The sequence below is a fragment of the Lacerta agilis genome, chromosome 5, assembly GCF_009819535.1.
Source record: "Lacerta agilis isolate rLacAgi1 chromosome 5, rLacAgi1.pri, whole genome shotgun sequence".
NCBI classification, from domain to species: Eukaryota; Metazoa; Chordata; class Lepidosauria; order Squamata; family Lacertidae; genus Lacerta; species Lacerta agilis.
Genome location: NC_046316.1, coordinates 4,085,277 through 4,110,063, shown reverse-complemented (window position 1 = coordinate 4,110,063; position 24,787 = coordinate 4,085,277). Strand labels below are relative to the sequence as shown.

At 40.9% G+C, this 24,787-nt stretch overlaps 1 protein-coding gene across 2 annotated transcripts in view; it reads left to right on the top strand.

Annotated features, from left to right (window-relative positions):
• The window catches only part of SCUBE1 (signal peptide, CUB domain and EGF like domain containing 1), a 180,358-nt gene that overhangs the window by 69,055 nt on the left and 86,516 nt on the right, over positions 1 to 24,787 (top strand). For both annotated transcript variants that reach the window (XM_033148316.1, XM_033148315.1), the window contains exons 5-6: positions 16,003 to 16,128; positions 22,503 to 22,619. In XM_033148316.1, the coding sequence (XP_033004207.1) occupies positions 16,003 to 16,128; positions 22,503 to 22,619 (243 nt within the window). The remainder of the gene's footprint in view (positions 1 to 16,002; positions 16,129 to 22,502; positions 22,620 to 24,787) is intronic.

The following is a 24,787-nucleotide window of genomic DNA, read 5'->3' as shown; positions in this document are numbered from 1 at the left end:
CAGCTGGACAAGGAAGTCTAAATTTCCTCCTTCGTTTTTCAAAGGTGTAGCTGCTGTTTCCATCTCATTAGTGTGAGCCTTACTGATTGTTGTTTCGGTATTTTCCTTCCTTCCTTCCTTCCTTCCTTCCTTCCTTCCTTTCTTTCTTTCTTTCTTTCTTTCTTTCTTTCTCTCTCTCTCTCTCACTCCAGGGCGAGTCTTTTGGCAATGGAGCTGTGCAGAGCCCTCCATATGACACTTGTTCAGTGCAATAGTCATTTGGTATCACTTTGCCCATTCGGTCATTTATGTTGTGATTCACAATTGCTTTTGATAGGGCTGTCATATGTCTGGAAATTCGGAGACAACTTTGGCCAAAACACCAAGGAGGCCCCACAAATAACCCAGAGATGCATTTTAAATAAAAGGACACATTCTACTCATGTAAAAACTCACTGATTCCCAAACCGTCCGCGGGGTGGATTGAGAAGGTGATTGGGCCGGATGTGGCCCCCAGGCCTTAGTTTACCTACCCATGGGTTAGAGCATGGTGCTGCTAATGCCAAGATTGCAGTTCGATCCCTGTATGGGACAGCTGCATAGTCCTGAATTTCCAACTCTATGATTCTATGATATAAACATGGAAAAGTACAGGGTGAGTCTTTTAAAAGAGGCCCTGTGGAACATGTGTACTCTGTATCATCTTCTTCTTTGGCGACCACTCGTAGCCGAGCAAGATTGTCTTCCATAAACACGGTTTTAACAATGAGTCCGTAAGGGACTGTGGAGGCCAATTCTGGATCCACACGTCCTTCCACAGTGGGGACATTGGTTTCCGGGCGGGAGTTGATCACAGTGTGGATTTGCCAAGCGTGCCTTCCTCTTAGCACGTTTCTCCCTTGCGTCCTGAGTTCGAGTGTCTTCAAAGCCCATGACACCTTTGGTAAAGGCTGTTCTCCAACTGGAGCTCTCGCAGGCCAGTGTTTCCCAGTTGTCAGTGTTTATACTACATTTTTAAAGATTTGTCTTGAGACAGTATTTAAATCTCTTTTGTTGACCACCAGCATTACACTTTCCATTTTTAAGTTCGGAATAGAGTAGTTGCTTTGGAAGATGATAATTAGGCATCGGAACAACATGACCAGTCCAACAAAGTTGATGTTGAAGAATCATTGCTTCAACACTGGTGATCTTTGCTTCTTCCAGTACACTGGTATTAGTTCACCTGTCTTCCCAAGTATGTGTAAAAAATTTTGGAGACACCATTGATGGAATCTTTCAAGGAGTTGGAGATGGCGCTTATAAGTGGTCCATGTTTTACAATCATATAGTACGGTTGGTAGTACAATAGCTTTGTAAACAAGCATTTCGGTTTCCCTGCGAATGTCCCAGTCCTCAAATACTCTGCACTTCTATGAGGAGAAAGCCATACTTGCAGAGCTCAGGCGATGCTGGATTTCGCCATCAATCTTGGCCCTTGTGGAAAGATGACTGCCTACGTAGGAGAAGTGATCAACATTTTCCAACGTTACACCACTGAGTTGGATTTGTGTTGCTGCAGAGGGGTTATTTTGTACTTCTTGGCAGGGGCGTAGCAAAGGGGGGGCCGCCCCGGGTTCCATAATGGAGGGGGTGACAAATTATGAAGGAATGTTTTTTTTTTTTTTTGTTTTTTTTAATGCCTGCTCCGAAGGTCTTATCTTACTAAACTAGGGATTATATAGCTATATATGAAATTTCATGCATATCGGTTAATATCTTGACCCTCCTCCACCAAAATAGCTGTTCACTTGGCTGTTTTCCTATGTCATGAAGGCTGAAATTTCAGTTTAGAGAACACTTACTGTTCCCAAACCTAACCCTGTGGAAAGCCATCTAATTAGACTTTAATTTGATTTTGAGATGTTTTAGGAGGTAATTTAATTATTGTTTGATTTTATACCAATGTTATGTATCTGATGTTAGCCACCCTGAGCCCGACTTCGGCCGGGGAGGGTGGGATATAAATAAAAGTTTTTTATTATTATTACTTGTTATTATTCCTTTGTAAGAAAATATGAAATAATGTAAAACCATTTTTGCGGGGGGGGGGGGGGAAATCAATGGGGGGGTACCACCTGACCTTCCCATGCCTGGGGGGGGTGGGACAATTTTTTTTTGCCCCCGGGTACCAATTTACCTTGCTATGCCCCTGCTTCTTGGTGCAGCACTTTGGTTTTTTGGATGTTGAGCGATAGGCCATGCTTTTTGTAAGCTTCTGCAAAGATATTTAGGATGGTTTGGAGGTCATCCTCGTGTGCGCACACTACATTGTCATCAGCATACTGAAGCTCTAAGGACTCGCCTTGTACAAACAACAAGAAGAATGGAAACATGCAGAAAATAATAACCCCAAAACAGTCCCTGGAGGAACATAGAGAGTCGAAGGGCAAGGAGCCACCAAAAGATTTTCACTCCAGAATACTGCTCCATAGATGTGCATCTTTTGAAGGCAGGAGATAGCTGTGGTATTTAGTCATTATATAAGAAATAAAATCAGTCCAAATAATGTAAATATGAGCTGTTGCCTTGTTTTTCCTTCCAGTCCACAGTTCATGAATTAACTTTTCCCATTAAGGCCGTACTTCAGACCAGGGAGATCCATTCTGTAAACAGATCTCTAGTCAAGGATTTCCAGTTCTTAGAAATGACCAGTCTGGCTGCAGTCACAAGGTTCACAACAAGAGTATTAGAAGATGTTTTTTTTTATATAACAACTGAATCAACCAGTCTTGGATCTGGGAATATGTCATATTTTACAATGTTCGAAATCTCACACAGAAAAAAAATTCTAGCAACAATTAAAAACATAAGGAGATACCCACTCATAAGGTAGTATGATCACGGGGTTACACATCTCCTCCAGCACTTATCGCTTCCACTTCCCAAAATTCTGCACAACCTCTGTGAGTGCACATGCCACCTGTGAAAAGGTTTGTTATGTACTGAGTTGAATAAGATCCAAAATGCAGCAGTCTGATTGGTCCTAGAACAATAGGATTCAGAATGCAGCAGTCTGATTGGTCCTAGAACAATAGGATCCAGAATGCAGCAGTCTGATTGGTCCGCAGGACCCACCCAATCCACCTCCAGGTGGAAGTGAATCCGCAACCCGATTGGCATACAGGAGTATCCCGGAATTAGCCGATCACGTGGGGCCCATTGTGTAAATAGTGTATATAAAGCAGACGTTTTGGGGGAACTGCATTCCTTGCTACAATGAGCTGAATAAAGAGCATGAAATCCATACTTGACTTTCAGCAGATTTTCTTTTACATGCTCAGAGATTGGCTTTACAGTTAGAGATAAGCACATACCAGACCATTTTTCTTCATCAAGAGTGTTGTTCAAATCAGCCTCCCAGCATTTCCTCTAGCCTATAAAGGCACCGGTTGTGTAAGACAGAGCTTTATATAGTTTGGAGATTAAACCAGGGTCAGTGGTTTCATTATTAAAAATGAGAGATTCAAAAGAACTGTGAGTCTTAGTTGCTTGACTTTTGACCTCAGAATGATTTATTGAATGAAGAATCTGATGTATTAAAAACCAGTTAGGTGAAAGAGACAGAACCTTACTCTGGATGGCATCTCCCTTTAACGGAGTTGCTCCTCTCTCCCATTGTGTAGTTAATACTGTAGTGTAAAACCTAAGCTTTTTCCATTGACCAAAATTTTGTTTATTAAATGGATAGTGAAACAAGGGAAGGTCTATGAAAGGTGACTTTGGAGGCACTGGAGGAGCAAGTGTCTTGACGCAGTATCTCTAAACAGACACGTCCTCTTTCAGAAAGGGGGTGGATAAAGAATTAATAAATGTCCCAGGCAAGGGTTTTAAAAATCCTTGAATCTTGATAACACCTCTTACTTGTCTGGATGGGCTCTATGTGGGGCTGCCCTTGGAAGAACGGCATGTATATCTAAAAAGTCTTATTGATTTATATACTGAAATCTTGGTTTATGAGAGAGTGAAAATAGTTATTTCTAGAAAATGGATTATTCTAATAAGTGAGCATCATAATCAGTTTAATTAAGAAACTGATTTAGGCCAATCAGGAGAACATATATTACAACCCTGTATGTGTCTACTTATTTACTTCCAAATAAGTGCATATAGGATTATAGCCTTAAAATAGTTTAAAAGCTTAATTGTTTAATTCAGCTTTAAGAGGTTTATGCGTAGCATTTCAGTCATCCTGAACTTTTTTGGTGGGTGAAGAATTGTCAGTACTTTGTTGGATGTGCCCAATATTCATAACTCACTTTGCTTAACATTACTAACACCCAGTATATTATTATAACATTATTGGCTCTTAACATTATTACATTGGCTCCCAGAATGTTTCCAAGCACAATTCAAAGTGTTGGTACTGACCTTTAAAGCCCTAAACGGCCTCGGCCCAGTATACCTGAAGGAGATTCTCCACCCCCATTGTCCAGCCTGGACCCTGAAGTCCAGCTCTGGGGGCCTTCTGGCAGTTCCCTCACTGCGAGAAGTGAGGTTACAGGGAACCAGGCAGAGGGCCTTCTCGGTGGTGGCGCCCACCCTGTGGAATGCTATATGATTTTTAAAAGACACCAGGGATTTTTTTAGTGTTTGATGTTGTATTGTGTTTTTACTCCGTTTTGTTAGGAGCCTCCCAGAGTGGCTGGGGCAGATGGGTGGCATGTAAATTCATCATCATCATCAACAACAACATAAATGCATCATTAGACCAAAGCGAGTAACAACCCTCTCCTTTTTTGTCATGTTCAGGTACAATGTATAGTCTTAATGGAATGACATAGGTGGTCTCAGATCAGATGAGTTGACCGCAGACCCTGTTATAAAACCACTATGTGTGATTTTTGTGGAATTAGCCACCATGGCTTGAAAGAAGACCAGAGCCCAGTGAGCATAAAGAATAAATTATTTCTTGCTCCTATAGAGGGTCCGTTGAGGTCGGAGTTGAAAGTGTTGCCGGGCCAATGGAGGGAAGCTTCCACTCCAGCTGCCTGGGTTGAAATTAGACTGGATAAATAGAGGAATACAGTTCCCAGGACTGCCAACTCCTTAACCTTTATTAGTGCAAATATTTGCTCAGAATTTTATAAACGTGACTTTTTCAATGTCTCCTATTGTATTACATTGCAAGCACAATACACTGTTCATGTTGACATTGAGATACTGCTTTTTATGTACTCGCAGCCCCGTTTAGGTGTGCATGTTGCAAAATAGGGCTTTCAAAAAACGAAGTTTTGTAATATTATTCAAAGCATTTCCTCCTTTCCCGTTGGTGTCAGCATATAGTAAAAAGTAGCCGGGACTTTCTCTTTAAAATAAGCTGTGAGGCCCTGGGGGACTCGCAACCCAACTTCAAAAACCCACATTCTTAAACCACTCCTTATGGCTGACTGGAAGCCCCTGGAGGTCTGAGCTAGTCTGTGGTCTTGGCAAGGCTTTCTCCTGGCCCACCAGGTCTGATGCAAGCACAGGTAGTTCAATGCATAAATAACTCTCATTTTAGTGGAAAAGATTTATGCAGTCATAAAGAAAACGTCTCCCACAAGCCAGTCTAAGCTACCAGCACAAGCACAGTGACTCAGTGTTGGAGTCAGTTGGGTTTTTGGAAAAAAATATCCTGCCATGTAAACAATAGAGATATTCTGTATAATAATATCCTTCTTGTACTCTGTTTACCTAAATAGGTATTTAATGTCATTACTCTTATCAACAACACTCATTTGGTTTCCTTGAAATTCCTCAGATATTTTGTACGAGAAGGAACTTCCAATTTCACTCCAAATGTTCCTTTTTTTATTGAGGGGGTTTCACCCTGCTCTTCTATATGAGATAACAAAGGCTACCTCAAAAATTCCATCATTAAATGTAAACCTGTAAAATGTACATCATATTATATATCTATTTAATTGCCAAGAAACTTTCATAGGTTGGCTTCACAATGAAAACTGAACAGCAACAATAGAATAAAAGTTGCGTAGAAATAATAGAAACAAAAGCAGCAGATAACAGAGCAGCACCGTAACTGGTTGCTAGAAATAAATCTCTCCAAGCTAACCTCAGAGCTATATTCACCAGGTACCCTGGCTGTAAATTATGAAGGGCTTAAAATGCAAATGCATACAAACACATATAGGATGCATAACATAAATACATCTACAGTGAGCACTTATCAACAAATCTATTTAAAATGATTTCATTCATTCATTTTATTTTAATTTATTAAATTTGTATATCATCCATAGATCTCAGGGTGGTTCATAACAGAAAAATACAATATGAAAATACAAAATGCATGGTAAAAACAAGAAAATGCACACAAGTCCCTCCACACAATAACACCTTCTCTCCTCACCTCCTCCCACAAACACATTTAAAAGAGGTTGATTGCAATGTCATTTTACATATTTCTTGTACTCCTTGGAGTTGACTTCCATTCTTCCTTCTTCTGTCTTCTTTATATCAACTCTTTCTTTTATGCATTGTCCTTTTCCATTCATTATAGCTTATCTCTTCTTTCCGTATATTGTAAAATTATAAAATACACATAGAGTAAATCCAAATATACAATCTTTATTATGGAAATAAATAAAGATCATATAAAAGAGGTTGATTGGCAACCATATGTATGTTAAAACGAATGAGTCCTAATTGCCCTGAAAAAGATGGGCAGTGGTGGATCCTGCTGGATGTTCCATGTCACGCCATTCCAAAGTCCAGGCACCACTGGGGGTAAGGCCATCACAACGAATCACTTCCAGGACAACTGGTGGAAATGGAGCCAGGCCCCTGAAGCTTAGCTTCATTTCTGGATAGATTGGTATGGGAGAAGGAGCTTCTTAAAGTCTTTAGAGCAAAATCTAGTGACAATTTTGAAACAGGTGAACAAATAAATATTTACAGGTAGGTAGCCGTGTTGGTCTGCCACAGTCAAAACAAAATAAAAAATAAAAAAATTCCTTCCTGTAGCACCTCAGAGACCAACTAAGTTTGTTCTTGGTATGAGCTTTCGTGTGCATGCACACTTCTTCAGATACACTGAAACAGAAGTCACCAGACCCTTATGTATAGTGAGAGAGTGGGGAGGGGTATTACTCAGAAGGGTGGTGGGAATGGGTGAGTGGCTGATGGGTGTGGAAAATCTGTTGACAACTGCAATTGGTCTTAAATATTTGTTGAAACAATTTTGACTTCCCCCAGTATCAGTCAGGAAATGGGTCTCCTTCAGAAGCCCAGCATGAAGGCACGAGAGCACAAAGTGTTCTGGGGCCTGAGGTGTTCACCTATTTGATCACCATACTTGTTCTTCACGTTTTGAATATGAAGATCTAAAGGGGACTTCTAAATCTAAAGCTGAACACACTTCATAGAGTTGGAAGGCACCCCGAGAGTCATCTGGTCCAACCCCCTGCAATGCAGGAATCTCAGCTAAAGCATCCATGGCAGATGGCCATCCAACCTCTGCTTAGAAACCTCCAAGGAAAGAGAGTCCACCACTGACCGAGGGAGACTGTTCCGCTGTCGAACAGCTCTTACTGTCAGAAAGTTCTTCCTGATGTTTTAGTCAGACATATGCTTGCAGTTTGAGAGCCTGATAAAGCAGGGTTTCTGATCTCAGGGAGACTTCTAAGTGCAACTCAATTAAACATCTTTAGAGACCCCCTTCAGACCTTCACACTCAACATGGAAAAGTAGGGGTGGAGTGGGGACTGTATGTGTATCCCTGCCGCCTAAATACTTTGTCCCCTCACACTTTCAGGCTGAACCCCTGAGTAGGCATACAGTTTTCTAGTGAACGGGAGTGCAACAGAAGTGGCCATCTCTTGTACTTTTTTTTGTAAAATTAAAGAGAATCCTAATGGTTACTACTAGGATGAATGAAACCTCTTTGTTTCCTGTCAAGGGATAGATTTTGTTTAATTTAATTTTTTTAAAGAGAGACCTTACAGGCCATTAGTTCATTGCACAGGATTTCCCGTAATACCATTCCGTGTAAATATGATAATTCAGTCTGTGTTATTAACTAGCCAAGTACTTGTGTGTCAAAACCACACTGTTAAATTAACAGCTGTGCCAGAATGATTTGCTTTGACTTAAAACCTGCAGCCCTGAACAGCAGATACCCTGCGCAGTTTGCTGCCACATTAATCCTATAAATAGTAAAGTTTCATTTATAGACTATTAAAACATCTCGCATGACAGCGGGCACAATGTGGTTCTTTCTTCTGAAAAGCTAATGAACTAAAAGCAAAAATTACATGAAGAAAAATCTTCTTCTATTAGGAAGTGTTAATATAGATGCAAATCCTATGGATAAGTCGGGAGGGTCGGAGGGATTTGCTGTTACGACATTAAGCGCAGCCAAGTGCAGCCAACTGTGGGTTGTGAGGGAGGCAGAGGCCAGGCCTTTCAAATGCTCCTTGCTCTCTTGCTGCAGTGGAAGAAAGGATGGGGTGCAACAGTTAGGGGTCTGGATCTTTATCTGGCCAATTTAGAGGGGTTAAATTGTAAAATAAAATTTTGTACTTCGGTTGTACAATGGCTCAGATTAGGTTCAGATTCAGGTAATCGGTTACCTTTGGCCATAATTCGGATGTGTTCAAATCTTTATCAAAACTATCAAGCAGGTTGTTGTTGTTACTCTTACTATTATTGTTGTTAATTTATATACCGGCTTTCCTCCTGATGGGTCCCAGGGCAGTAAGCAACATAATAAAAAAAATACAGTAGTTGTACATACTAATTTAAAAGTGTTTTAAGAAACAGTACAACTAAAATAATAGCAATACACAGCAGCACACTAATAGCACTTTTAAGGACCTGGGCAAAAGTTGTAACACAAAAGCCCACAACCATGCTTTAGTAGACTTTTGAAAATTAACTATATGGGGGGTGATCAGACTTTCAGTGAGGGAAATCCACAGATGGGGTGTTGCCACCCAGAAAGACACAGTACTATATGTTTTTAATAGCTATTAGATAGATTAAATTCTATCAATGTTTAATTGCTTTTTAATTATTTTTTCTTGTTTGTTCTTAGCTGTTTTTATTTTATCTGTAAGCGGTCTTGAGTGCCTGTCTGGGGAAAAGGTGGGGTATAAACCAACCAACAATAATGATCTCAAGTCACCACATCATGGGCCATACATGCAGTGATTAGAATGTAACTGTAAACAAGCGCCAAGATTTCTAATATTTTCAGCTCCATTCAAAACAAACATATACACAATTCCATGCTATTGTCTTAGCAATTGTGATGTATCATATCAACCTCTTTCCCTTTGCGATTGGGTCTCCAAGTGAATTTGCAGTTGACAGTGGTCTCTCCATCAGTTTCAGCCCATACTTTAATTGCATACCGGTAGCATCCTTCATTTTGAAGGACGTTCCTTGTTCAAGCTGTTCTCGGCATCACTCTGAAAAAGTGTGAATGCATGGGTGGGTTGGAGTCAGGTATAGGTCATCAACAAAGCAATAACTCTTTATTCAAGGAAACATTCACTGCTCTGGCCTAGTGGTCTCAGCAACTCTTTCTAGGAGGTCTTGCCCCAATGATGCAGTTGCGAGGACTGAAGGTCCCTGCCTTCCTTTTCCCCAGGATCTTCCCTCCTTCTCCCTCAGACCACTCATCATTTTCCCACTACCAACCCCCCCCCCCGGCTTGGAGCCTTCTTCCTCCGGAAGTTCCCTAGGGGGTCCTCTGGTTGCTGCCTCCCACCACTTGTCTGGCATTCAGCCAGTTCATGACAAGGTGTGTGCGTGTGTGGATGTGGATGTGTGTCCCCCGGAACAAAGCAAGGAGCTGTGAATGACTTATGCTAAATATCACGGAATATTTTCCAGCATTGAGAATAATGTCATGTACTTATCTCCCACAGAGAATGCAGGAAACCCCATAGCTACAGTAGATATTTGCACTGACCTGAGTTCAAAACTTTATATGAAAAGTCAGGAATTGGAAAAAGTTGTAGGCAGTAATGACCTAACACCTGCAATTACCTTCTCTAATTTCTGTCATTCTGTTTGAGTAAATATTTTTTGTTGTTTATTCTGAGGTTCCCTTTCATTAAAAGGCCAACTTCCCTAATGTTCTTTACAAAAATATTTAGAGACGCATAAGTGTATTCTGTGATTATTTCCTCTAGGGCTTCTAGGCAATGCTTCCTTGAACCACAGTTGCTCTTGGTCATATCACAATGAATTGCCAAATTTCCACCCTTCTCATACTCTTCATGGTTACAAGTTTTTACAAGTGTTCCACATAGGGCTTTAAAGGTTAAAACCAGCACCTTAATCCTGTACTCCACCAGTGCAGCTGGTATAGCACTGGTCTGGGATATGCTTCCTGCCAAGTCTCATTGCAAGGGAAGTTACGTGCCATTCCAATTTTGCTAACTTCTGGCACCCAAAATGTTGGCCTTTAATCTTCGTTTTCTTGGCAGAACAAATGAGCACACATGTAAGGCTGGTTCTTCCAAATCAGTAAACATAGACAGCCTAAAATAAGCACTCTGCTTTCTTCTTTGGCTGGACTAATATAATAATTGTTGAGCAAAATTCCTGGTATAGTATAAATATTTATGGATATGGATTACCAGCAAATTGGATTTAAAATTGTATCCCTCTTTATTGGCATTGCAGAAACTGAGGTTTAAGAGCTGCAGATCCAGTCTTCTTACACCAAGTTTTTTCATGCACTGCACAGCAAGAAACTTGAATTTGAAATGGAGTGTACACTCAGCAGGGTGCCACTTTAAATCCAAGCTTTCTGATAAATGTACTTGTACAATATGTGTGTTTTCAAACACATTCCCACTTCACATTTTGAGGCACACAGTATACTTAATACACTTCAGTTGTATGCCTTTAAAAAGTAAACGGTGAATAGAGGTCCTTAGTCAGGAATTTTGAGATTCATTACTATTTTATATATCATACCATAAGCAGAATTAACTTTGTTGCACCGGCAAAGAAATGACGTGATGACAGGATGGTATCAACGGGAAGGCAACCTCGAGCCACATCTGAGGGCTCCCTTTTATTGGCAGTCTCGTACACTGGTTAATGATTAGTCCCACAGGAACAACTTCAAGGACCAAATAAGGAAACATATAACCCAATGGTGGTACATCCACACCATATAAGGACATGCTCCTACACAGGGCACCCCGGCAACACCCCAAAACTTCGCCACATGACATCTCCATTGCGTACGTGCTCGTCCTCCATGCCTCTCTCTCATGTACCCCTCCCGTGCTCATCTTGTGACTTTCCAGTACTTTTCCACCACTTCTTTGTTTTGCTGTCCCGCTGACCTGTGTCTCCCATCCTGACGTTCCAGGGTCAGCGTGGTTTGCCAGCGCTGTATTTCTAACCTTGCCGGAATCGACGTAGTTTGCCAGCGCCAATCCGGCCATATTCCCTACAAACATATTGGCGCTCATCACTCCCACCCTAATCTGTCACCTGCTGGGATATTATAATTTATTGGGGCTAGGGTAGTTCAATTTCATCTCTCTTCCTAGCCTCCTTTACCCTTTTCTTCAACTTCCACTAGATAGCATTTAAGTTATTGTCATTCAAATGGATGAACTCAGATGATCTTTTCAAATTCTGGTTCATTTTCACTCTGTTGTTGTTGTTGCCGTCGTTGTCCCCAAGGCAGAAAGGAAAATTCTCCATAGAAAGCAATGGAGAAATCCAAGATTTCAGCATAGCTGCAATTAGGAAGTAGCATGTCCTCTCCCAAGAGTGACTGCATGCTTTCAGCATTTGAAATATTTCACATATGTTCTTTAGGTAAACCTTATAACAGACATTTAAAACAGATTCAGCTGCACAGTAGGTGTCATACACCAGTATTTTAGCTTAACTGTGTGTAATGTGTTTAGCGCTTGGAAACAGTAATATTCTATTCAGGAAAACAATTTCAAATCCACCATTGGATGTGACTTGATTGTAAGTATGAAGGAGTCAGATTAATTAGTCAGAAATAAAAACAACACTCTGGTTTTCTTCTCTCCCACACCGACACCTGCTGTTTGCCCACCATGTCCTTCCCAGTGCAGTTGCCCTTTGCAAACTTTAGCACTGGATTGCAAGATTACATAATCAATCCCAATAGTTGCTTGGGCAGGTAACATTTTGAGGGGCGAAGTTAAGCAGTAAGTGATCCCATTGGTGACAGGGTGTGTTGGGTCTGACATTAGCCCTGCTGCTGTTCACATGGTGGGGGAGCTGGTATAATCTGGTAGAAAGATTTGGCCCCTGTTTATCTTTCCCTGTGGAGCTTTCCAAACTCTTAAGTTAAACTGTGCTTGTTTGAGCTGGTGGATAATACAGATAATAATAATAATAATAATAATAATAATACAGAGTAGAATAATAGCACATAATAATACAGAGTAGAATAATAGCACATTTGCATTGCTTCACGTGCGTTGTCTTGCTCCAATATTTTTGACAACCCTGCAAAGTAGGTCAGTATTTTTATCACCTTTCTGCAGATGAAAGGGGCTGCTGCTTACCTGACATCACCTTGTTAGTTTATGGCAGTTTTTAAATCTGGAACTTCCTGATACTTAGCTCTGTTTCTTTGACACTATGCTCAATCAGCATATTACCCATCCTACGCCCTTGCATATGTTGGACTATAAGTCAAAATTGAAATTATATATCTTAAGGAGTTCTTGCAATAAGCAATGTTACGATAAAGCACTAACTGTTCACTACCATAGTCAAAACAAAATAAAATAAAAAATTCCTTCCAGTAGCACCTTAGAGACCAACTAAGTTTGTTCTTGGTATGAGCTTTCGTGTGCATACACACTTCTTCACTACCATAGTGAGATTTACTGAAGGAATCAGCATATGCAAGGATCTTTGCCATTTCATCCCTAACCTTGTGATTCCCAGAACTTTTCAGTTCTAACTACTGTACTAAGTTTCTTTGAAATGTTCATGAAAATAACACAAGTGCAGTTGCATATCTTCTGTTGTAAATCGCTTTTCTTCATTTGTTCTGTATAAAATGCTCTTTAAAAAATCTCACATCTTCATTTAAACCACAGACTTGTCCTCCAACAAGCATGGTGTACCTGCTTGTTCCGAGTTGTTGTTGCTGATTTTGCAACTAGCATCATGGCTTTGATATGAGTGTTTTATTTAAAGTGTCCTGGGTTTTAAAAAATGTAATTGCAGCAGATGTTGCTCTGGATTTTCTCTCCCTTTCAGGCACTCTGAAGTTTTACTTGGTCCCCCCCCCCTTTTCTTTCTGCCTCCTGGACAGGTACATGAAAGGGAAATCCTTGTATAGTCAAATGTTTGTTTTACTGTCTAAGGCTGACAAAGGGCCCTTAGCCTGGGCTGATTTCTTCTTGAAGAGCTGTAATTATTCATGGGAAGGGAGGGGAGGGAGCCTTTGTCACTAATAGGCTTCTGGGTGCTTCTTGAAATGGGCTTTTATTATTCCTTTCAACATAATTTTCTACTGAGGAGGTTAAAAAAGAAACCCTCCTTCTCTGCTGTTGAGCGATAAAAAGTAATTGTCCTTTCTTGAGAGCTCTGATGCTGCTAGGTTCCTTATGTGTTTTAAAGGAGGATGCAGAAGAAGAAGAAGAAGAAAAAAACGATGTTCTCTGTGGAATTGCCATGACAACAGTCCTTTAGAAATAAACATTCTGGCATTGTTATTCCAGACACACAAATGTGAGGGGTGGGGGAGAGCAGCTTTCTTTTAAGCACAAACAGATTGTGCCCCTTTAAAATGCACTTGTGAACTTTGCTTTTCTCAAGATTTACATACTGGTTTAGGGCAGAAAAGATTCCAGCATCTTTTACATTCTATGTACATCCCATTACGATACTAAGTGAAAAAATGGGGGTGGGGAGAGGCAACAGTGGGTAAAAAAGACATAAACATATCCTTACCCAAAAGAACAACAACAAAACACACCTTACAGGTAAAACAAAATAAAATAAAAAATTCCTTCCAGTAGCACCTTAGAGACCAACTAAGTTTGTTCTTGGTATGAGCTTTCGTGTGCATGCACACTTTTTCAGATGTATCTGAAGAAGTGTGCATGCACACGAAAGCTCATACCAATAACACACGTTGGTTATTGAGAACTGACTCAGGGGTAGGCAACCTAAGGCCCGTGGGCCGGATGCGGCCCAATCGCCTTCTAAATGCAGCCCGCAGACAGTCTGGGAATCAGCGTGTTTTTACATGAGTAGAATGTGTCCTTTTATTTAAAATGCATCTCTGGGTTTTTGGGGGGGCATAGGAATTCATTCATTTTCCCCCCCAAAATATATTCCGGCCCACCACATGGTCTGAGGGACGGTGGACCGGCCCAAGGCTGAAAAAGATTGCTGACCCCTGGACTACTGCAACCAACGGTCATGAGGCAAAATGGATAGGACATCCCGTCATTTTTGGCATTCTAATCTAGTTATGCCGCTAACAATTGCTCCTAACGCCGCAATCCTGTGCACAATTATTTGGGAGTAAGTTCAGCCAAACTCAGTATGACTTGCTTCTTGGCTTCTTGGCAAACATGCCCAGGTCTGGACATTAGCTTTCAAGAGCACTACATAAAAAACCTCTAAATGGACTTAGGTTGCAAATTAAGCACCTGTGTCTATACTTTCATCTCTCAGTGGTTGAGGATGTGATTTGCATGCAAAAGGTCCCAGGTCCAATACAAGACAGCAAGGATTAGAAGCTGATCTGCTTCCTGGGTTCCTAACAAGGACTGACCCTACAGGATTCACCATTTTCAGCAATGTGATTCCCACCCTTTTAGAGGTTTCTGAGGACTTGCAAACATTCTCATGTCCTTATTAACATTGCCCTCAGTCACACTCATTCCTGTAGCCAAGTGGTCACCACACTTTTGAGGGCACATTTTGAAATTTGAGAAATTGCTGGTGGTGATGGTCACAAAATGAGTGCCATGAAGGGGTGTGGCATCACAAAATTAGAGAGACAGCCACTCCTGTTAACCTTATGTTTATCATGGGGAGTGAAGTGTGTCCTTCTGGTTATGGAGATCCCCTACCCCTCCCTTCAACCTGATGCTGTTGCTGTCTAATAACAGCAGAGAGCATTGCTCAGTATGAAGAAAAATGTACTGAGGAACACCAGTCTCATTCCACACAAATCACCTAGAAGGTACCTGTACATTTTGCCCCATAGTGTTCTTTCTGGGAGGGCTAGAAACTTCCCTTTTTTATAAAGAAACAGGAAGAGTCTGGAGTACCTGCTCAGGGGCACCACTAGACCTGGGCGCCATGGCATCTACGGGCACCTGGTTGGGGACCCCCAATGTAGCCAAATCTAATTGGCTTTATAGCATTATGACATCACCCACACACTGGTCCTTGATTAAGTGGGACCGTCCATGTGACTAATCCAGGAAGAAGGAAGAAGCAGCAGGTAAGAAAAACAATGGAGACAAACAGACTCAGAAAAAGGTGATTATTTGGACAATATGAATATAAAATTCGGAGGGACAGAATTTTCATCTCACCAAACTGCTGAGCAGCAAAACACTGGGTGTTTTTTTTCTTGGCGTCTGCTGTTCTCAGGAACATAATTTGTTTCTCTGATGTCAGCGGCAAGATTCAGCAAATTAGATTTGTTCATCTGGTTCGTTTCCGGCATCTTACAGTTAAACCCCCAGGCTTAATTTTGCTCCAGTTATTCCATAAAAAGTTCTCATTATTTGTGATTCACATCAGTCTCATCTTCCTAGCACAACTAGGAATGGGAACATATAGGCTCTATATACTACACCTGGTTATCTTTTATGTCCCACTGTGGTCTCTAGTCTGATTTTGCACGTTTCAAGCAGTAACTTGTAAAAGCCAAAATGAGTTCCCCGCAGCACAAGGGGTATTTCTGCAATAAATGTGTATAGAATTTGTTGTCATCTGGATTGTTTTCAGAATTTGTGCATTTTCTTTCTCTTTCTCTTTCTCCAGAGGGTATGAACTGTATGAACAAAGATCATGCGTGCGCACATATCTGCCGAGAGACACCCAAAGGTGGGGTTGCCTGTGAATGTAGGCCTGGCTTTGAACTTGCCAAAAACCAGAAGGACTGCAAATGTAGGTAGATGCAGACTAAATCTTAATTACCCAACATGCCTTAATTTCCACATTGCTGTTGTTTTATAAAAATCGAGAAATCCATTTCATTTCATTGACCTGTGGGTTTTCGTTAAGTATTTCCTGCCCATCTCGTAACCAGAGGCAGCATGTATGGAATTATTCAATGTACTGTATATTCTGGCGTATAAGACTACTTTTTAATCCAGGAAAATCTTCTCAAAAGTCGGGGGTTGTCTTATACACCGGGTGGAGAATCTGCGATCGGGTATATCTCAAACTCTATATTTTAACTGGAAAAGTAGGGGGTCGTCTTATACGCTCAGTCGTCTTATACGCTGGAAAATACGGTATTTAACAGGTGTGCTGTACAACCACATGTTGATTCAATGGGTGAAGTAATTTGTATCCGTTTCTTAACTCTGGTGTTAAATAGAACTGATAAATATTGGAGGAAGTTGTTTAAGATTGCCATTTGAGGGTTGTTGTTTTTAGTAAAAATGAAGTAGGAATGGATGAACACTATTAGGGGAATTATGTGGATGAGTCTGTCTAATAACCCAGCTCCCCTTTGAATATTGGTGCAGGAGTTATGCAGACCCCATAAGAAATTTAACTAAAAACATTGGTTATCTGACTCTGGTTGACCCGCTTTACTACTTTTTCAGTCACCCGGTCACCAGGTTCCTCAGTCTCCACAGTGCAGCCCAAAGGCTTTGCAAAGGTTCTGCATTCCCTCACGTATGCATATTGTATTCAAGTTTGAGTGGCATAACTGGAACTGTGGTTGGTAGACCCAACATGGAACTCACAGACATATAGTGCAGAGCTTTCCAAACTGTGTGTTGTGACACGTTAGTTTTTTGGCTGCAGTGTGTAGGTGTGTCCCCATTCATTTTGTTATTACAGTTTATGTATATGTCCGTATTTCTTATAAGGGATTAGTTTAAACTCCAGTTTGCTAGTAAAACTGAATTACTGTGTCACCAACATGAAAAGTTTGGAAAGCTCTGATATAGTGAATTGAATAGGGTGAGCCCTGAGAAACATGCACCATGGTGTGTTTTATTGCCATGAAACTGGAGCATATATGTGATGGACATGGATAATTTTTCTGTCAGTTGACTGTATTAGGATTCCAGATCCTGTCCTTAGAAGGTTTGTTTCTTAAAGAGTTTTGAGGTGGGGAGAGGCAACACAAACATAGTTTTTTCCCACTGCAGTGATGAGAAAACCTGCACCTACAGAGAGTCTGGTATTTCTGCATTACTGTAGATCTAGAATCATAGAATTGTAGAGTTGGAGGGACCCCAAGGGTCATCTAGTTGAAGCCCCTGCAATGCAGAAAACTCAACTAGATCACACACAACAGGTGGCCATCCAACCTGTGCTTGAAAACCTCCAAGGAAAGAGACTCCACCACCTCTCTTGGGAGTCTGTTCCACTGTTGAACAACTCTTACAGTCAGAAAGTTCTTCCTGATGTTTAGTTGGAATCTCCTTTCTTTTAGCTTAAATCCATTGGTTTGGGTCCTAGCCTCCAGAGCAGTAGAAAACAAGCTTGTTTCATATTCCATGTGGCAGTCCTTTAAATATTTGAAGATGGCTACCATAACTCCTCTAAGCCTCCTCCAGGCTAAACATACCAAATTCCCTGAACTGTTCCTCATAAGGCTTGGTTTCCAGACCCGTGATCATCTTGGTTGCCCTCTTCTGTATACATTCCAGCTTGTCAATATCCTTCTTAAATTGTGGTACCCAGAACTGGAAACAGGACTCCGGGTGTGCTCTGACCAAGGTAGAATAGATCAGTACTATTACTTCCCTTGATTGAGAAACTGTACTTCTGATGCAGCTTATCAAAGCCTTACCTTTTTTTCCTGCTGCATCACGGGGTTGACTCATGTTAAGCATGTGCTCTACTAAGTATCTAGTACATTCACGTGTACTACTGGCAAGCCAGGTGTTCCCCATCTTATATTTGTGCATCTGGTTATTCCTGCCTACATGCAAAACCTTACATTTGTCCCTATTGGAGTTCATGTTGTTAGTTTGGGCCCATTTCTGTCTTCTGTGGCATTAGTTAACCTTCCCAGTTTGGTGTCATTTGCAAATTTGCTGAGCATCGCACCAGTACCTTCATCCAAGTCGTTTATAAAAGACATTGAACAACAACGGACCCAGGACAGAACCCCGTGGCATCCCATTTGTCACTTTTTTTACAGGCTGACAAGGAACCATTAGTGAACATTCTGGGTTCAGTCAGTCAACCAGCTGAAATCCACCTAACAGTTAATCTCATTCAGCCTACATTTTACCAACTTCTCTGCAAGAAGGGGGCCTAGGTCAAAAGCCTTACTGAAATCAAGATACACTACATCCACAGACCAAGACTTTATCGAAAAAAGAAATGAGATTTGTCTGGCATCACTTGTTTTGGAGAAATCCATGCTGGGTCTTAGTAATCATAGCATCCTTTCCTAAGTTCTAGGACCTTACCTGGTATTGACGTCAAGCAGACCAGTTGGTAGTTACCTGGATGATCTTCTCTTTCCCTTTTTCCCTTCTTGAAGATGGGGAAAAATTTGCCCATTTGGTCTGCAGAGACCTCATCTGTTCTCCAATAATTCTCAAAGATTATAGACAAAGGCTCTGATATTACATCTGCAAGCTCCTTGGGTGCAGCTGATCAGACCCTGGGGATATGAATTCCTCTAAAGTAGCTAGGTGTTCCCTTACCACCTCTTCTCCTGTCATGGGCTTCAGCTCCCTCCTTGCATCACTGGTTCTGTTATCACCAGGCTGGGCACTGCTTTCCTTTTGGGTGAAGACAGAAGCAACGTAGGTGTTGAGGCATTCCACCTTCTCTCTGTCCCCCAATAGCATTTCTCCATCTTCTGCACGCAGGGGACCTACTACCTACTCCTGGTATGCCCAGTGGAGGATCTTAAGGTCCATAAATAGTAACACTCTAGAGGTCCCGGGCCCTAAGGAAGTCAGATTAGCCTCAACTAGGGCCAGGGCCTTTTCAACACTGGCTCTGGCCTGGTGGAACGCTCCGTCTCATGAGACCAGGGGCCTGCGGGATCTGATTTTTTTCCGCAGGGCCAGTAAGACAGAGTTGTTCCACCTGGCCTTTGGCTTGGAATCAGCCTGATCCTCTCTACATCTTTCCTTTTCCTTCTGTGATGGAACCTGTATTTGGGGACTTCCCTGGCTTTTTTTCTGGCCCATGTAGGACCATTCTGGATAGTTGGCCTTGGTGAAGATTTGACGTTTTCTCCCCCAAAACAGTTTTTGTTCTGGGCTTCCACTGAAATGAGGCTGCATTTTAAGTTGTATTTTAATCAATTGTTTTTATACCTGATGTTAGCCGCCCTGAGCCCGGTCTAGGCCAGGGAGAGCGGGGTATAAATAAAATTTGTTGTTGTTGTTGTTGTTTGCTTATTCTTCCTCTTGCTTCAAACATTACCAAAGAAACATTTAAAAAAAACAAAAAACCTCTCTTGTAAACCTAAGCTTTGGCCTGCCTGGCCTTCTCCTTGCAACTGTTGGCTACTTGTGTATACTCTTGCTTCATGATTTCACCTTTCTTCTGTTTCTTATACATGCAGCCACACCGGTTTCTTTAGGTTCTTCCCACTTCTCTTTCTGCTTGGAATTGCCCTCTTTTGTGCCTTCAGAATAGGAGTTGGAGCTAATAGACTAATGCAAATGCATGAAGATGCCTTATAATAATGTATGTGGCCTGGCAGATATACCAAGAGGTGGAGACTTGCCCAAGGCCATAGCCAGATAAGGATTTGAACCTTGGTTTCCCACAGCTAAATCCAATGGTCCAATATACCACAGGGGCCCAGTATTACCAACCTCTGCAGCCACTTGAGAATCTTTTAACGTGGAGTAAAGGTATTGTTGGGCTTAACCATGTGGCTGGACCCAACATGTGGCTGCCTCCTATGAAAATAGCAAGTGCAACACATTAGGTTTGTAAGCAGCTCCTATGTGACTCCTCCTCCTCTGAATCTATTGTGATGGAGGCACAGATAGGAGATCCAGTGGATAGAGTTTTGGATATTATTCTGAAAGCCAAAGTTCTCACTTAGCTGTAGTTAAGTAGATGGTCTCTGGGAAAATCATAATCTCTAAGCCTAATCTATTTCAAAAATGGAATAGCAGAGAGGGCAGCGGACACTGTCAAACCTTGATTTTAAATCAGGATTTGGGAAGCCTGTCCATTTTGGATTATCTTAGACTTAGACCATCAAACCTCTGGTCAAAAATGGATCAGGCCTGGGCCCTTAGAGGCCTCTGCTTCCTGACAAACCAAGTTCCTATGTTTCCCAGCATCTTGAAACACATGACGCATTGATGGCAAAGGTGTGGGGTTGGGGCCCCTGCTGTGGCCATCATTGGGAAAGGTGCTGCCCTGACCAGCTTCTTCCATCTAATAAGCAGTGTGCGCACACCAAACCCTGAGAATATGTTACAGTACAGTGTTCAAAATTCACTGAATGCACAGTCTGATGGTAGCTGACAAACCTAAAACAATATTGCTAATGTCCAAAGATGCACTGGGTGATATACAGTCACCTAAACATGATACTTAGCATTTAGTAGTTTGTATCCAACCATAAGTAGATGGGGAAATAAATAGTTTCAGACACTCGAACCCATCAAAGATTGTCAGCAGTTTCATGTGCATGTTTGCCCTTACTCCCTCTAATATCACTTAGGTAGTATATGATGACAAATTTGGAGCAAAAACATTGCCACTGAGAAACAAGCGGGTATCAACATCCTTGGGAGACCTCAAGGTTTGCAGAAGTACAAAACATAAAAAGCCTAAGCAATAAAAATGTCTCAAAGCCACCCAGCAGCTAGAACCATAAACAGGAGCCCTCTTGTTCCAATGCTGTGCAGCATTTTGTTGAAGGTCCCACTTATTTGCCAAATTTTAGACATTCACAGCAAAAGCTAGGTGGACTGGTAGATTTTCAATAAACTATATTCCTGTTGATAAAAGTAAGCTATATAAACACATATGTTAACTGTGAATTTGAGTGCAGAAAGCAATGCATTATGTATAACAATCAAGGCTGTGATTTTTTCTAAGCTATTTTAAGTGTCAGAAGTGCTTTGTATGTGGTGCACTTTTTCTAAGTGCTCAGTTTTCTACATCACAATTTCTGAGTAAACATCACAGAACCCCTTTCAAATGGTATTATTTTCCCATCATCACAGACATGTGTGGGTTTGAGGCAGAGAATAAAGATACCTAGGGAGTTTGTGGCAAAATAAGAGTTGAAGCAGCTTACACCTGAAAACTCTGCTTCGCTATTTTCTCTACCTTATGTGTGTCGTGGTAGCAAAGAGGCATAGTGTGTATACAAAGACAGCACATTCTGTTGCCACAGGCTATGCATTCTGGCAACCACAAGAAACTCTCCTCTCAGATGGTCACTTTGGTGTTGCAGGAAACCCACTCAAATTTGGAAGTTGCTAAATAACCATAGGTGGGGTCATCAAACCATAAAAAGAAGAGGTCTGGTGATGGTAAAGTTAACTGTCTTAGTTAGTTAGTTAGTTAGTTAGTTAGTTAGTTAGTTAGTAACACTGCCTCATTTGTTTTTAAAAGCTTTCATATTCTGAAGAACTAACAATAAAAACAAATTTCAAATCTGGGCTATTTTTCTATTGTGCTATAGAGCACTGATTTCTGGAGCTATAGGTTAAGTCACTGCTGCAAAAGAGCGACGCCTTCCCCAGGACAGGAAAATCTCTTTCCCCCCGTGCTGTATTGAAAATGATTAATGGAAATGAATAATGGAAAAGTTTTATGGCCTCGGAGTAACGGTAGCCCGGTGCAGACGATCAGAGTGCCTAGTTGGGGGGCAGTGGGGCGGGTTGCAGATCCCTCACTGCACACAACCTTTCTGTGTTCAGGGTCCTTTCTGCAAGGGACCTACATGTTTGTGTTCCAGATGTGCAGCCTGTAACCTAGAAAAATAATGGGCGTGGACCATATGTTCAGAACCTGTATGAGTTGGGGCTTTTGCACATAGAAACTTTGAACATGTGGAGGTTTGCCATGGCAAGGGATGGACTGGTGGGCACAATCCTGATCTGCTTACTCCCATTTGTGTGTGTGGCACACTTTGACCATCTGCACAGGGCTACCGGCTGCTTGGAATGTCGCTGCTTACCGAGGGTAGGAGATTTTGGAAATAGCTATTTTGTTGTCACGTGTATTGCTTTTTTAAAACAACAACAACACAATGACTTGAACTTATTTTATGTGCCTAGAACTCCTCAAAACTAATTGGTTTCACTGTTGTTTTATTCATACACACACATTTTTGGGGGAATAACTAGTAACCTGTAACTATGGAAATGGAGGCTGCCAACACACCTGTGATGACACAGATACGGGACCTGTGTGCGGTTGTCATCAAAAGTATGCCCTACACTCGGACGGCCGAACATGTATTGGTAAGTACCCTCCCTCTGAATTGTACAAATATCTGTGTGGAATTGAAATACTGCTTAAAAGAGTGGGCCATAAACTCCTGATCTTATCTAATGTTTAAATTTGTAAAAGTTATAGAAGGCAGCATTTGAAAGCTATAATACATTGGTTGGTTGAGGATTTGTCACTTTTTAATAGCTTGATATGTGTGCATTTGTACACAAACCCATATATGTATATTCTTCTGTGGCATTTTGTATACTACTGGACGTTGGAAAAAAGCAGCTGCAATCTCTTACGCTGGCTGTTCACATAGAGGAAAAACGAACCAGAAGTATATATCTGGACTGTTCTGCTATACACAGTATTACATTTTGCTCCTTTTAAAAATTCAGGAGTGTAAATGATGCTCATTGCAATAGAAGATTTTAGTCATGGTTTCACTGGGAGAAAGTGATAGTTAAAGTCATTATTTTATGTTTAATATACCTTTTCAAACATGCAATGACCTATATAGCTACCTATTTGTATTACAACTATGTAACCAGAATTCATCACCAGAATCCATTTGTGTAGATGATTCCCCACGTGGTTCTGGTGGAGTGGGACCCATGCGGTTGCTCGAATTGAGACTTTTTTCTAATACCGCAAAGCATATCTGCTCATTGGGAAAAATGGAGCAGAACCTGTAATTAATTAGATTCTTTTTTTAAAAAAATCTGTTTTATGCATATTGAGCATGCAATTATTTCAGCCAGTTTGTAGTGTATTCGTGGTAAAATTTATGCAATAGCTGCTGACTGTTCTGAACTCCATCCTGGAACCTGAGCACTAATGAATACAGCCAGGGCATCTGGGCAATGTGAGAAAGGGAGTTCAAAAAGAAGTGATTTGGTGAGGATCAGACACCTGACAGATTGTGAATGGAGTGGAAGAAGAGCTAGAATTATATGGAAGGAATGCTTTCTGTCATGGTGTTGTCACTTGGACAATTTTGCACCACCATGGGAAGCAGAATATATTCTTTTGAGATGTTCTTTTATATATGTTTTATTGTGATTATAAGCACAGAATCAAAGAATTTACATTTTTACATTTCTTTTTTCTTTATGGTGCATTTGTGGGGGAGAATTGCAATTGTTTCAGTTTAATAAGAAGCTGCTTTAACACTTACTCCAGATTTTACACCAAAATCTAGAAGCCCTTTAAGTTTAAAAATTCATGGAACATAATTCTAGTCAGAGTTACACACTTTAACATCCCACTGATTTTAGTGCTTAACTTTCTGACTGAAATCTGAGATTTACAGTTTTGGCATGATCATGCTGTATGGTTGGGGGGCGTTCATTAGTTGTATTTTTCTGTTCTTTGTCTGTTTCAAAGCAGAGAAATAAAACATTCTATAAGCATTCTCAAAGGGCATAATCCAACCAAAGGTAAGCTCTCTAAGTGCTGTTAATTTCAGTGGGAGCATCAAGCATGGGTTTAAATAATCCCTATTCAAAGTAAAAAATGTTGTCTTATAATTGTGCCCATAATCCATATAATTTAAAAGCATTTTTCTTTGTATAGAATTTGCTCATAAGTTACAATTAGTTGCGGGTGAATTTGGTTTGGCATTTCCAGAATTATGTCTTAACCTTTAATTGCAAGACTTAACCATTGTGAAAATTAGAGAGCTCAAGAGAAATTACTAGTAAAATCTGGCTCTAAAACATTAAAGAAGTCCTGTTTTCAGTGATCCACATCTAATTGTACAAAGTGAACAAAATTTAGATAAATATTTCCCAACAAATTTTGTATGGCAAGCTATCACTATGTAGCTTAATCAGCAGTCAATAATTTCCTCTTTAAAGCTAAAATGTTTATTGCTTTATTAAAGGTGTGTGAATGTCTGTGGTGAATCTAACATATCTTGACATCTGTGGATAACTGTATAATTCCATCAATCTTACATGTGTATTGAAGTCTTTTGAGCTGGTGAAATTAAATGTCTTTTTTAACGTGCTTTGATTATGGACACCCTAAAGTCTTGATCCTGGGAAGGAAACCATTCAGCCAGCCCTCAGTTCTAAGCCTATGCTCAGTACAACCAGCTCTCTGGATGAAATTAACAGATTTGCCTTAAAGATTTGGCCCCTTGTGCGTTTATTAAATGCAGTCTAATTGTGATTACAATATAGCTGTTACA